At 44.7% G+C, this 14,662-nt stretch overlaps 2 protein-coding genes across 3 annotated transcripts; one reads left to right on the forward strand and one right to left on the reverse strand.

The window, feature by feature from the left end:
- The first annotated feature begins 2,583 nt into the window (after positions 1-2,583).
- Positions 2,584-6,287, forward strand: LOC135619590 (F-box/LRR-repeat protein 3-like). Of its 2 annotated transcripts, XM_065121742.1 has the most exons (4): positions 2,584-3,891; positions 5,341-5,427; positions 5,709-5,815; positions 5,902-6,287. In XM_065121742.1, the coding sequence occupies exon 1, from the start codon at positions 2,746-2,748 to the stop codon at positions 3,835-3,837; it is 1,092 nt and encodes a 363-aa protein (XP_064977814.1). In that variant the 5' UTR covers positions 2,584-2,745; the 3' UTR covers positions 3,838-3,891; positions 5,341-5,427; positions 5,709-5,815; positions 5,902-6,287. The 2 variants fall into 2 exon arrangements, with proteins under 2 accessions (XP_064977814.1, XP_064977813.1); XM_065121741.1 differs by having other exon boundaries at positions 5,341-5,815.
- Positions 6,288-11,307: 5,020 nt separating this feature from the next.
- On the reverse strand, positions 11,308-14,286 carry LOC135619591 (dehydration-responsive element-binding protein 3-like). Its single transcript, XM_065121743.1, has 2 exons — positions 14,139-14,286; positions 11,308-14,003 (listed from the first exon to the last, which is right to left on the reverse strand). The coding sequence occupies exon 2, from the start codon at positions 12,287-12,289 to the stop codon at positions 11,567-11,569; it is 723 nt and encodes a 240-aa protein (XP_064977815.1). The 5' UTR covers positions 12,290-14,003; positions 14,139-14,286; the 3' UTR covers positions 11,308-11,566.
- Positions 14,287-14,662: the final 376 nt, after the last annotated feature.

Consider the following 14,662-nt stretch of genomic DNA (forward strand, 5'->3'; position numbering starts at 1 on the left):
ATAATAAGTAGTAATTATAATTTTCGTATGTCATGAAATATAGTAAGTAACATGCACGACGCTACAATATTTGCTAAGCTCAGGTCAGGTCGTATGAGATTTTCTTTAAAGTTAAGTGTAATCACTCAGATTAACATTTTAATTAAATATAAATTAAGACATCACATAGTGCATATAATAAAAACGACATGTCAATAATTTAATTTGGATTATTATCTCCAATAATTGGATGTCAAGTGAAAAGATGAGCTATTGGACGATGACTTGCTACTTGTAAGAGCAGCCGCCACATTATATATGGGTCCATTGACTCAAACACTAGGAATATTGTAGAGAAAATGATGTAAAAATCCAACTACTCTGTTTTCATGATCACATATTTATATGGACAAAACATATATCTCTCTCTCAAAATTAAGCTGCAAAATAGACAACTGAAACAACTCTTAAAGCATTATATATATATATATATATATATATATATATATATATATATATATATATATATATATATAGATTAAAGAACACATTAGTACAGTTGTGATCTGTGTGATCTTAATCTTAACCAAATATTAGCACACAAAAGGATTTTTATGCTATTAACCCATTGCCTTAAAGTGGGCAAACAATTTGGATATGAAACCTGAGAGAAGTCCAAATTATGTGTTTTTGGCGATTATATATTTATATAGAGAAAGCAAGCAAGCAAGGAAGCAGTGGGCGTGGAGGGATGTGTGGGCACATAGAGGACAGAATTATGAGGGGTTTCTTGCATGCGCCTCGGTTACTTCCTCTTCACTACTACATGTATAAAATAGCTCAGGTAGGACCATGTATGATCGCCATAAAGTGGTAGAGACCATGAGTGCGATGCAGGTGTTTGCAGAGTTCAGCCATGCATGAGTTCATGGAGATCAGCATGTTGTCATCTTTGATGTCATGGCAACGTTTCTTCCTTCCCGTTCAGCAGCAGCAGCAAGTATGAGTTCCAGTTGGATGTTGGATTAGTATGAGTCTGCAGCTGATAAGATCAAATTGTGATATTTCGATCGGCAAGACAAGTTCCTGATCAGAAATACAAATGTTTTATGAGCTCTGCATTTTGTGTTGTGTGATTGACAAGACTCTGACACTGTTCTGCCTCAACATTCGTAGAGAACTTACATGACCGCATTATGATATTATCAGACATGGACCAAGCACATCATCAAGATTGTTGTCAAGCTGATAAAGATGGTAAAGTGTCCAGGGAGAAAAACCAGGGGCTTGATGTGACCGGGTGATGGTGATCGGAGCCTTAGCAGTGGGACTCAGATTGGCAGGCGAGAAGGCCTGAGCAGAATAATGCCTAATGCCTTGGGTATGTCTCTGATGCGGCCTTGTTTGGTACCTCCCCCCCCCCAAGTTGGCTTTTAGTCTTATCAGTCTAATGGAAGAGCAGCGATCAGCTGCAGACTCCAAACTGGGTGCTTCTGCTTCATGGCGAATCAGTAGGAAACATGATCTTGGTTAGTACACAAAGGGGAGACCCAAACGAGAGAGAGAGAGGAGGTTTCACGCTGGTGTTTATGGTATGGTGCCCTCCACTTCACGCGTGCGGTCCACTTCCTCGTACGGCGAGGAGGTGGACCATAGGCGTGGCCTTTGCTCTGCTTCGCCATGGCGTGCAAGCAGAGAGAGGGAGAGAGCGTTCCTTCTCTTGAACTCTCTTGGTTGGTACCAACCAAGAGAGTTCTTTTCACCAAACCCAGTGCATAACTAGGAGGGTAGGATCATGCATCAACATGGGCATTCCAAAAGGTAATCTTTGGAGGACTGGAGGAGGGAACGAAGGGGACGAATGAGAATTCGCCAGTGCAGCAGCAACAGCAGCGCCACAAAGAATTCTTTCCCTCGTTGATGTCACCAACATCGATAGCGTTACAGGACTCCGGCAGCAGAAAGGGGGCAGGGAAGCAGGAAAAGCTTGCACTCGTCGCCTCCATCCACTTGGATGCTAATGTACATGTGCAGGTCTCACTTCAGTCCCCGGATTCGGCTTCTCCAAATATTCTATCCGATTCGGCGTTTAAAGCGGATTACATATTCTACCAAGGTGGCGCCATGGCAGAGGTGGTGGTGATGGTGGAGGGTGCACCGATCAGGAAAAGGAAGCAACTGGCGTTCTAGTTTAGCTTATCCACCTTGCACTCCCCTGCTTTTATTTACTTCATGTTCGAATGGTCCGGCATTTCACTTTTGCTCCCCCCCACTACTACTCTCTTTATTTCTTTCGTTTAGAGCTGAGCTTTATATATGTATATATGTATATATATATATATATATATATATATATATATATATATATATATATATATATATATATATATATATATATATAACCCACCCACCAACATAACATAGATATCTTCCATTAGATTATTTGCTACATGCTTCATCACAACGGTACCACTAATAGTCGTGCAACCGTTAGTTAGCCCACGGGCTGTTGTTCAACGATGAATCATGACTCAGCTCGCATTCCATAACGATCACATCTCTTGGGCCTTTGGTCCATCGGGCCGATTCGTTTATGCGTTCCGGCTCATGAAGAGCAATTCATTGGGCCCCGACGATTCTTTGGGCCATAATTGGGCTGGTCTTTTCAGGCCTGTGTTCATTAAACTTGACACGTGTTAATTTTAGTCGCCATTTCATGGTCACCTGCTCAGCTTTGTGACTCGTGTTAAGCAATCGTCGTGGGTGATGGAGAGACTCGGCGACGACGAGTTGGGGCTCGTGCTGAGGAGCGTCGTCCGTTGGCGCGACCGCAAGTCCTGCGCCCGCGTCTGCCGGACGTGGCGCCGCGTCGAGGCCCTCACCCGCTCCGCCCTCCGCGTCCTCGACCCCCATTACCTCCCCCGATTCCTTCCCCGCTTCCCCAATCTCACCGCCCTCGAGGCCGCCACGCCCATCTCCGACGCCGACCTCGACCTCATCGCTCGATCCTGCCCTGACCTTGAATCCCTGAACCTCAACGCCCACCGTAGCCGAATCGAGCTCGACGAAGAGCCCCAAGGCGTCGAACCGCCTGACGTCACTGACGCCGGCTTGTGCGCCATCTCCATCTGCTGCCGGAAACTTAAAAACATCTCTTTGAGGAGGAGGAAGGGAGTCGGCGACGTGGGTGCCATCGAATTGGCGAAGCACGCCAAGGGTTTATCTTCTCTTGATTTGTCCTGGTGTAGTAAGGTCACGGACCGGGCGGTCGGAGCGTTCTGCGCCTTGAACTCGCTGATGGTCTTGTGCCTCCGGGGCTGCCCCTTGGTCACCGACTCCGGATTGGCTTGTCTGGCCAACGGGCCATTGTCGAGATCCCTGAGAGTGTTGGACGTCTCTGAATGCGATCAGATTACAGACCTCGGTGTTTGCTTGTTGCGACACATCCCGTGCTTGGAAGAATTGAGTCTTGCAGACTGCGGGCCGATGATTACGGATGTGGGAGGCATCGCCACTGCGTCTATCGTTGGCCTTCAGAGTCTTGATCTTTCGTGGCTAATCAATTTGTCCGATGCCACACTTATTGCGCTGGCTCGGAACTGCAGGAACATGGTTGAGATCAACGTGACGGGTTGTGAATTGGTTACTGGTGTGGGGATTCTTTCCTACTCGAACCACCCGGCACTAAAGATCCTTGTCTTAGCTTCGTGTTATGGTATCTCTGCCAACGATGTCGAGCGGATGATGCTGGCAAGTCCATCTCTGAGGTATGTCCGGTTGGACAAATCATTGAGGGGTTGGATGCCATCTTCGGTACAGGAGAAGCTGTCTCATATCTGCAGGATAGATTGGCTTTGAGATGTCGATGCAGTGGACAATGTTGGTAGATGAACTCAGATTTGGAACCTCAAGGTATGATGCCTTCATGTTTCCGCAATTAATGATGGTTATGCTTGGTTTTATCCTGTCTACGTAAGTACATAATTAATTCAATCACCTGAACGCTTTTGGTGCCAAGTGACTGTTTTCTTTTGAGCTCGGCACAAAACCTCTATCTTTTCAAACTTTGAATTGTTTGGTACTTGTTCACCTAACCAGCTGAATGTCTCTCTATCTTTGGTCTTTCCTTATTGGGGGCAGCTGCATTAGTTGTAAATCCTAATATGTTTGTGATGAATCAGATCACAAAGCATGCATGATAACTCCAATAATTTGGATGGGACATGAATCTTTGTTGGTGTTGTTCTGTGAAGCTAAAATTGGAAGCTGTTGCTGAAGAATAGTGAAACAAATTATGGCGCAGATTGTTAATAGATAATGATGTGGCCTTTCTTGTTGGTGTCTGTATGGGTTAACTCAGATTTGGTGCATGGTAACACAGGATGTGAATTGAAGTCTCCCTGGTTCCTTCAGAATTATTATAAAGATTGTAACACAGGATGCACATAGATAGGGAAGCTAGCAACAAGCTCACAAGTTTGCTAATCTCACAAGAACTACTAGCCTTAACCATGTTTAGAGTCCTAACAATGTTCAGGCTTTTGACAGAATTATATCATCCTTATCCTCTTGAGGGAAGTGATTCTTTTTGTTTAATTAAAAAAAATTTGGTAAAGAAGTAATGTTACTGTAACTATTTTGTTTCTATTCGTATAGTCTGAATTGGAGCAGGAGTCTTATCTAGAATTACAGGCTAATAAAACAAAGAACAACCAGCTATGCAAACTACATCGAGGATATCCGGTAACTTATATAATTCATCAATTTGAACCTCTAAGCTGGATGGTCTTTGTTTCATTACGCAATGATAAATGTGCTATTCATTTACTTAATATAAATATTAAGCTTGCAATGTGTTACAGCATGAAGCAACTAGCTATGCTGTTATAGGATTGATCATCGCTCAAATGAGATGGTCAATCCAAGTGGAACTCGGAGCTTCTCTAGGCTGTCCTATTCCATGGGAAAATGGAACTGGTCCGAGGGGTTTTTTTTTTATTTTTTATGGTGAGTGAAGTTTGTCTTGCCTGTTTAACTTATTGAACCCTTATAGATGGTTTTGATAATGAACATCAACTCAACATTGAAGGAGTAATAACTTTGTTGTTGACATTTTATCAAATATTACTTCTGTGAATGCATAGTTGAGGTTTTATCTTTGCAGACAATAACGAGGAGCCTATTGATCATGTGTAGCTTGAGGATGATGGCAATAGAAATAATAAAGTCAAAGAAATCACTCGATCATTTTGATACCACACTTTATACACCCAAAACTATGTTCATTTATGGCTGTATAATTGGCTGCAGAGCCACTGTAATTATCGCAATATTCAGGAGTTGTTATGCTCTTTTGCACAGGTAGTCGTCACACATCTGGGGAGCACGCAGGAAATTGGTCTCTGATGTTGAATTGGATTGGCAAATTTTACAGCATGGAAATTGTTGGTATCTTTTTAATGTTGCTCCGTGTCTTAGTGCACATGTATCGATCATGGAGATTGTAAATTTTACATGGCTTTGGGAAGATGTGGTTGTGGTGTAAGAGACGTCTGAGAGCTTCAAATTTTACCGATAGAAGTTACAAAATTAGAGAATCCTGAGGTTACGGGACTTGAAACTCTTCCTATTTTGATATTTCTGTTCTTCTCCAGTCTCATTTTCTTCTGTGCGCCTCTTTGGAGCTTAGCTTGCACAATTCCTTAACAAGATTATTATGTGAATGCAAGTGTTGCTGCACATCAACTTTGTGCTCGCTGTATAGGAGAGTTTTCATAGTCTCTGGGCAAAGTGCATGAATTGTCTGCATACAACATCCTCGGAGGGGAAGATGTCGGTATGAATGATTTCTTCGTCTTATTGTAGGATTTGACTTGATATGAATAGTGTAGTCTGTTACTCACAGAGCTTTGATCATTTCAGATGGGAATGCTTTGCCAGTGTAAGATGTGGCTCTGCAACGTTGTCTTAGGAAAAGAAGACTGATATCTGAGCTGCTTGTTTCTTCCCTCCTCCCTTCTTGGTGGAAGATAAGACTTCAGCACCTTCCACGGACTCTGTTCTGGAGGACTATGCATATGTATGTGCACACGAACGCTCTGATCTCTGGGTTTGTGAAGACCCAGCTAAGTTATATTAACTATTTCAATGATGCGCAAGGGGCTCGCATTGACTGTTAGGAGTAGGTAACCCGTTTGCTATCTTTGTTTCTATTGCATTCTATCTCAAAGAACATTTTGTGTTTTATCATTTCCGAAAAAGTTGATAAACTACATGGATATGTAAAAGATATTATTTGTTTTCCATCACTTGAACACGTAATTTATATTTTAATATTAAAATGAACTTAAAAGTCAAAGTCGGATTGCCGAATTTGTGACCTATATCGAGGATATCTGAATCAGATTGCCTGTATATTTTTAAAATTTCTGTTCATTTTAAATTTACAGTTTAACTATTTGTTGTAGAGCCTCACCTACCGATTAAATCCCGCTTAATTGTAGATTAAATTTATAGAATCTTGTCTAGTTGGTAAAGAGTTAGGGCAGTAAGGAAAGCGGATCGGTTGACACAATCTGTGAAGTTTGGAAGGTGTCACTAGCTCTCCTCTTATGTTGATGCTGAAAGAATCGTCCATTTGTTTTGTTTCTTTTTAGATTGCTAGTTATATAGCTCTCTTTTATCAGCCTTGTCGGCTTTCTTTTCTCTCTTGTTTCTTCCTTTGCTTTGCTTGGACGACCACCCACTCCTATAGGATTCATCTTCTTCACCTTAGGTCATGCGTCCTTATGGTCTAATTGTTTTCTTCTGATGATGGGACAAATATAAACTTGATTCTTGGTTCTGCAGCAAAGGCTTCTTAAGATTTCTATGTTTAATCCAATGATGCAGCGTACATGTACGTGTTGTGATTGTGATTCTCGACAATAAGATTATTTGATGGGTTTTGTCTCTCGACGAAGTGCAAACCGCATCTTTCAGTACGTAGTGCCAACTTCACGAGACGATGATTTCGATTCTTTCTTGAGCACAAGACTACATCGATCGAGAGTCCAATCTCTCTGCATCAAACAAGTCACCTTCAGAGAGTTAGAAAGGAAGATGTAGTAATCAACGCAACAAAGACAGCTAGCCGTAGAATTCTACAATTTCTTAGCTATCAGGCAAGGAATGCCTGCGTAACTCGTTCTATGCTGTGTTCTACTTGTCGGATTCTTGTTCTCCCGTCTTGGACATCTTACCAAGATGAAAGATCAGGTGTGGATCTCAGATCGGGCGCAAATCTGCAACTTAATTTGCTGTTTTCATGTTACGCATGATCCGACATAGGTGTGCCGACAAGAGCTATAGCTTATAAAGATCTGCAGGAATCAACTTCGATTAACATAAAGATTAGGGGCATTAGGTATGAGAAAGGATTGCATCAGCTCTCTTGGATCCTTCTTATGACTCTTGGCAAAGAAAGTTGCAGAAGATGATGAGAGCCCGATTATGGAAAATGATGATGATGATCGTATATTGTAATCAAACACCGAAATATCTGTATCAATCTTCGCAAGCTCCGGACAAATACGGCAACAGGTGTAATAGGTGTGCTTACGGATCGAGATCAGTTGAAGTGCTTCATATCTGGGGAGAAATCATCCAGTTGATCCTGTCATTCGCGTTATCCGGGGATCCGAATGGCTGCCGAATCCATAGAGGTGATCCTATCGTCCACGATATATATCTACGTTGACGTGGTTGCAGAACTAATTGTCGCGTGAATCAACGGATTGTCTCCTTTCCTTCGAGGAATGCTGCCTCCTCAGAGGTGAGTTCGTGTGTGCGCTGCCTCATTTCCACGAAGAAAGGAGGAAGAGGTAGGTGTCGGCCGTCTCTTTTCCGTGCATCGATCCGACATGATCTTTCCGCAGTCGCAGATCTTGGAAGGGCGCCGAGGGCCTCGCTTTGACCTGCGGGCCCGGACGCGTGTAGCTCCTTCAAGCTGCCGACAGTCGCTTTCGAATCTACACTCGACGTCGCTAGCTTTTCCGTCGTCGGACATCGACTCCGACGCGACATGTCTTTAATTTAGCGGAGTAATAAGACCACCACCGAGAAATTAATCAATCCTCCGTATGCGACCTTGTCACGGTGGTCGATGGGATGGGCGGCTTTAAGGATTCGCTGCGAATGGGAGATCATGCGATGTTGGCCGAACACAGTGTATATCAATCCGCTCGTCACGAAGCAAAATTAAATGCCATACTTGCTCGTTATATTATATAGGGAATACGAGAGCAACAATGAGTTGCATGGACAGATCTTCTTAATAATGAGCAGAAAACACTTTCTTACTTTACACGAGCATATGCCTCGATCGAGACTTCTCTATAAGAAAAGAATAATTCCATATGCCGAGATCCTCACCTTCATCATGCGGGAATCGCATTTCATTGTTCTTTGTCATCGATCTTCCATATATTAGCTATCGCAGAGCACAACAGTGCTCGAAGCAAAAGATCAGACGACAAGTTGTAATATGTTTGTTGCTTCACTGCCACCATTGGCCCATATTTTGGAACTAATCGAATAGTATGTGTGATATCTTTCAGTGTAGCTCGGACGATAGTTGTCAGAAATATCATCTCTTTAGAGGGAGCCACAGCGACTTCGGAGGAGATCAAGGTTTATCCACATAGAATCAATCGTACGAGAAATACCAAATCGATGTGACCTCCAAACATTCGGAATAGTAACAGCGATGAAAACAATAAATGTGGACACGTAATTAATAGGTTGATCGGTCCCAAAACACTATCCAAGATAAATTTCCGTCAAATCTCTTGTATTTGTTGCTTCAAGATTATAATTCGTCAGCCGGGGCCAAATATATTCTTTGTTTTGTTCAATTTAGTACGAGAAGATATTATTACCGAATCTCAAATCATTGCACGGCTCACTATTTAAACACAGTGACCTCCGATCGGTTAATGTCATTTCCTCTCTCTAATCCTCTTTGTTCTTTTCTGCATGTTGAGGCCGAAAGAAGATGCAACTTCTTTAATGAGAATCGACTTCGTCGCTTTCCAACCACCGAAATGAAGCACTAAACTGCCACTAGCTAAATAATTGAAGAAGGTGTTGCATCGCCACTTCCCATTCCTCTTGGTTGTGGAAGAAGCTTCACAATTTTGATTCTACTGAATGCTATTTTTTCTTACAAAACAGTCTTTGTAATTCTAGAAAGTCGACGAGGCATTAGGTATACCACAGGTGAAGAAGATTATTGTTTCGATGGGCCATTCACGTTTCGTGTTGGTTTATCGAGGAAGGAAGGGAGGATTAGAGGGTGTGGTTCTTTGAACAGCAATGAGAAGGATGGTGACATTGGGCATGAGGCACAAGTTACTACTCCACACGTCTTGGACATTTGTGTTTGTTTTGCATGGATGAAAGAATCCATACATGCATATATATGTTTCCACACACATCTGAAGGTTTGCTTTGTGCCGTCACCCTCAGGTGCTTCAGCTTGACCGCTGAGTTCTGGAGAGCCACAGATGTCGGCGTTCACCCTCTCTACTGCAAATGAGCTTCACGGAATAGGAGATTTCTACCGTCGACATCCATCCATCAATCAATTATCTAACCTTTTTCTTTTCGAGGGACTAGAAAATATCTTCTTCGAATATGCAGTTTCTGTCTATCGGATGTGGCCGTCTTCTTTTTCTCTTTTAATATGATTGCACGGAAGTTGAAATGTCGAAGTCATTGACCGGAGAGGCATATAGGAGACTATTATATTAGTGTGTGTGATGGAGATCATGCTGCGATTACCTGATCAACATTTACTGTATATGTATTTTATGTTGTCGTACCCAATGTTGAAGAAGACGCGACTCGATGATCCAATGCAATGGATGATCACATCCGTATGTTTGCCCTATTGTTTTTCTGCTTTATCTCTGTGGATTCATATGTTCTCATCATCATTAGATGAAGTCTTGAATCAAAGTCAAACAATTGGGCAAACGAAGTCTCATAAAATGAGCACATGACTCATTCAACTCTAGCCGATCTCGTAGCCAACGGAGAAAATACCGAAAGATTCTGATCTCGACAAGAAATCCAAACAAAATATTTGAAAAATGATTCCGAGTCCCATTCATGGTAGGCCTTCTTCGTTAACTCGAGCGAGGACATGTACGCCAAGGAGAAGATATCATGGAGTCGGAAACAATAGCAGCATTTATACTTCCTTTTAGGTGTCCTGCTGAAGAAGCCAGAGCATCTTTTTGGCTTCGGTCATGTCATTCCTTTACGCTCGATGAAGACGCAGAAATCTAGGTGAAGTGGGAGAACTACTTCTCATAGGGACACTCACCGGTGAGCTGTCGCTGTTCTCATGGCTACTGTTTCCTTTGTTTCCGAGCTCTTAAAAAGGTCGCTGTTGTTTTGGCCCCCCAGAGAGGTAAAACCTCACCCGGTGAACTCCCATCTGTTCTCTACAATTCTTTTCTGCCATTGAGAAGGGATCGAAATGAACATATATCAACGTAAATTCTCGAACCCAATCTTCGCAGGGTGATTTAGATGTGAAGAGCTTCACGAAATGGCTTCCCTAGCATATCAATCGTGTGCTTCCCCGGCGGTACCTTCGGTACGCGAAGAAGGGTCAAATGGAGAACGCATGTCTCGACTTGCATGCACAAACCACACGTGAAGCGTGAACGAGGTTATTAACCTTCACTATGTCAGCACATAAGATAAGATATAGAATGACTGGGGTTGTATAGGTAGTCTGAATCGATCAGATCCGTCGGCATAAAGATGAGGTCCGTGAAACTCGGACGACGACTAGTGGTTCTTCTTCGGTCCTTGTTATCAGCTGTTGCTACTGCACAGCTTAGATCATTAAGACACTGGTATTCGCCTCAGCAAAAGTAGGTTAAGGCTCTTTGGTCTTCGATGTAAGCTGGCCAGCAAAATCAAAGTCTACACAAAGTTGGATTGATGCAGTCATGCTCTTTCTAGCCTTAAGAAAAGAGTTATCGCAAAAGAGAGATTCTGTGGTAGTTTCACAGTAGGGAAATGGGAGTGCAACGAAGAAGTGGTCCAAATGGGTTCTCTCATAATACAAATTCACTCACGCTTGCACCTCTTCATCTATTCTTCCTTAGAAGATGCTGTTGGGGTTGATCGGATCATCCCAAGAAAGAGCAGCTTCTTCTAGTGGCATCATCTCTCTCCTAAACATAACCCAAAGTGGCTTACACACACATAATACGTTTCCAAAATCATAAGCAGCAACTACATAAAAGTGAAAAGAACAAAAAAATGAGGTAGAAAATTGCATCCATTGGTCGCAAACACATGGTTGAGGACAAGTTATTTGTATATTCACACACACCGAGAACCTCATCCTCCTTCCCCAAAATAGCATACCATTTGGAGAGAGGAGGATTTTGTTAACATCAATGGACGACGGGAGACAACCCAAGAAAACAGCGCGCTTAAAAAGAGAGGCCTGCACGAGAAAACGAAGTTAAAGGGTACAAGGAAAGAGGGGGGGGTATCAACAAGCACTAAGCATGCTTGGTCCTCAATTCCATACGAGTGCTTCGAAGCTGGTCGGGAAGACAACGTCCGACGCTGCCCACAGCGGATCCGAGCTCTCCACCCATGGCACCGGGAGCGCCCACGAGTCGACCGGGTCGTCGTAGAGGAACTCGCCACCAGAATCGGCGGAGTCGAGGAAGCAGCAGTCGTCCAGCCGCGGCAGCTCCACGATCTCCCCGAGCTCGTCGGACTCCGCCGGGGCCGCTGCTGGGGTCTCCGCCCGCTCGCCGGGGTCCATCGCGGCGGCCTTGGCGGCGGCCGCCTGGACGTCGCGCGGGGAGAGAGTGGCGGGGCGGGGGAGAGTGCCGGCGAGCTCCGGGAAGTTGAGTACCGCGGCGGCGCCCTTGATGCTGAGGGCGGCCACGTCATGGGCGCGCGCCGCCATCTCTGGCGTGGGGAACGTCCCCAGCCAGATGCGAGACTTCTTGCGCGGCTCGCGGATCTCCGACACCCACTTCCCCCAGTTCCGCATCCGGACGCCGCGGTACACCGGGTGCCTGTTTCGGTCCCGCAGTCGCTTCGCGGCCGTGCCACCGACGCCGTTCCCCTGCTTCCTTGAGGCTGTGGTGCCCTGGTTACATGTGCCAAATGTCCGATCTTTAAGAGCTTTGGAGAGAGGAGGGTAATAAGAGGAGGACGCCGAGGAGTGGGAAGACATGGAATTTGCGCTGCTTTCTGGCTCGGACGAGTTTGGAGGATCCGCCATTGGTGCCACAAACGGTACCTCTTTTTTTTTGCCTTCGCAGTTGTCCCACTGAGGCTGCTGAGGCCAACGAGCTAGCTTTTCGATGGACTTGCTGTGGTTGTCTTCGTCGTATCGGATACAGGCTCCATTGTTTCCGAGTGGTAGCACGGGAGAAGCTAAGGACAAACAGGGTCCATCAAGTATGGGATAATCATTTACAACCTCAAGCAAACTTCACTGCTTTCTGGCCTTCTGCATCTGCAACGCAAATTTCATACAAACAAGAGATGAATGGCACAATGACATTGGAGACTTCCACACATTATCTGAGAGCTTTCAGGAGAGGAACAGATAAACGATAGAAAGAAGCAGTTTTGGGTTCATCGGAAGAGTTGTACGAGCGGCTATTCAGATGTTCAGGCCGAGAAGAGGATAAAGATCGAATCTTCTGTGACAGAGAAAGTGGCAAATGAGGACCAGTATCAGCTGCAAAGGGAAGACGACATGAGCTGCTACAGTGGAATTGGTTGGTGAGAACAGCCGAACACCAGAGTATTTGAGTTGATGCAGACAAAGACTAGAAAGAGAGAAGAGCGAGAGAGGGGGCGATGGGAGGTAGAGACGAAGGGGAGGGAGGGGGAGGGGTTTTAGTAGAGGAAGGGGTAGAAACATGCCAAAGCGACTCGCATATGGGCCTTCTGCCAACCGCGATGGCCCTACTTCCTCTTCATTAAGATTAATGACAAGCTCTGCCCACTAATCTGCTCCCATTTATGCTCTGCTTTCACCTCCAACTCCCTTGCACCTCTTCTTTTTTCCTTGATCTCCGTGCATATCTGTATCCCTCCTTACCGATTGTCCCCGCCCAGTACCAATTATTTTCAGCAGAGGTGGGCCTCTAAGCTAGCTCGGGTTCCTCTTTCTGCACGTAGCTATGTAGATTGGGGACACCTAGCTTGATATATGTGGAGTTCATTGGACTGCTCTCTCCCAGGACTTTTTGTGCATTTTGATGTTTCTGATTCCTTCTATTACCATGAAAAAGAGGATTGTCACTCGTGGTAGGCGTGAGAGCAATCGCTCATCACTCGGGAATTCCATAATACGTACTCTGCATAAGGTTAGAGGTTTTCCACATGGATCAAAGCTTGGGAGTTCGTTTAACGCTTGGGGGAGGGGAAGAAGGTAGGGTTGTCTTCTTCCTCGGCCATCCGCTCTGATGGTGACTCGGACGCATGGGGGACCGAGAAAAGAAAAAGCCAGCAGCTGTAAATTGGGTCATATCTCAGTGAATGTACCAGGCAGATGAATGATTCTTCTGGAGACCTGAGGCGAACTCCTCCGACTCGCTCAGGAGAAATTTGTGAGGAAGACAAAGAAGCTGTTGATCATTTGGATCCCATGCCACCATATGATTTGTACGGCTCCATCGTGCATCTTTGAAGCTTCCTGCTGTTCGTGCGAGTACCCATCTTTTGTCCACCAAATCTGCCAATATTTCGTCACAAGGGCGAAGGAATCAGTGACACTGCGTTCGACGTACCTCGCCATGATTTCATGCACGAGCCCATGGGGTCCCAAAACCGAAGCTTGCGAAGACATCACGGCATTTCACGCTCGCCTGTTTGTTTGGTTTGGTAGGTAATTTTGTAAGGAAAGCCCAAATTCTGCATAATCTCATCGCTGGGGACGGAAGGAGGAGGTGCCCAACACAGCAGAACACGAGATCCTAACCCTAGTAAGACCATACGAAGCATCTCAGACCAAGGCATCGGCATTAGTGCTCTCGATCAATGATCGACTCAGGTGAAGATCAGGTTGAGCTCGTGCTAAATAAAACAGGGACAAGGAAGGAGAGGAGGAAAATTACGTGCATTTATGTTGCAAGGGCCATGCAGCGAGAGGCAGTCAGCCAAGGCGAAGCAAAGAGTTGAAGGCCGCACGGTTCAACTTTGTGCCACAGAAAGTAGCCTTCAGATCCTCCAGATCAACAGTATTAGGAATGTGATTTTGTGGGAGAGGATTGAGATCTGCAGACTCTCTCCCCTTCATCCGCCGATCTTTCTATCTAAATACCATCTTTTCTTCTTGTTATTCTATCTGCGGTTGTTTAATTTCCCTGTCGATTGCTGCAGGCAGTGGAAGATTGAAACGAGGGAGACGTCTCATTTGGACAAAAAGACCACCGATCATTTTCGTCATGTTTTAGTGCAATTGCCTGCGCGATACAGACAATGTTGATGTGGTTTTTGTCAAAGCTCTTGTAGAGACGTCCTTTTCCGGTGAGAGATGCTACAGTATCGACTACTCTGCAACACTGTCCGCACACGTTGCTTTCATTTACTACAGCATTATCAATAATTACTAGTACTGAACGAAAGGTGTGCAGAACAA

This window comes from Musa acuminata, chromosome BXJ2-8 (assembly GCF_036884655.1).
Source record: "Musa acuminata AAA Group cultivar baxijiao chromosome BXJ2-8, Cavendish_Baxijiao_AAA, whole genome shotgun sequence".
Taxonomy (NCBI): Eukaryota; Viridiplantae; Streptophyta; class Magnoliopsida; order Zingiberales; family Musaceae; genus Musa; species Musa acuminata.

Coding starts and splice junctions, on each gene's coding strand:
- LOC135619590 (XM_065121741.1), top strand. CDS start 2,746: ATGGAGAGACTCGGCGACGACGAGTTGGGGCTCGTGCTGAGGAGCGTC.
- LOC135619591 (XM_065121743.1), bottom strand. CDS start 12,289: ATGGCGGATCCTCCAAACTCGTCCGAGCCAGAAAGCAGCGCAAATTCC.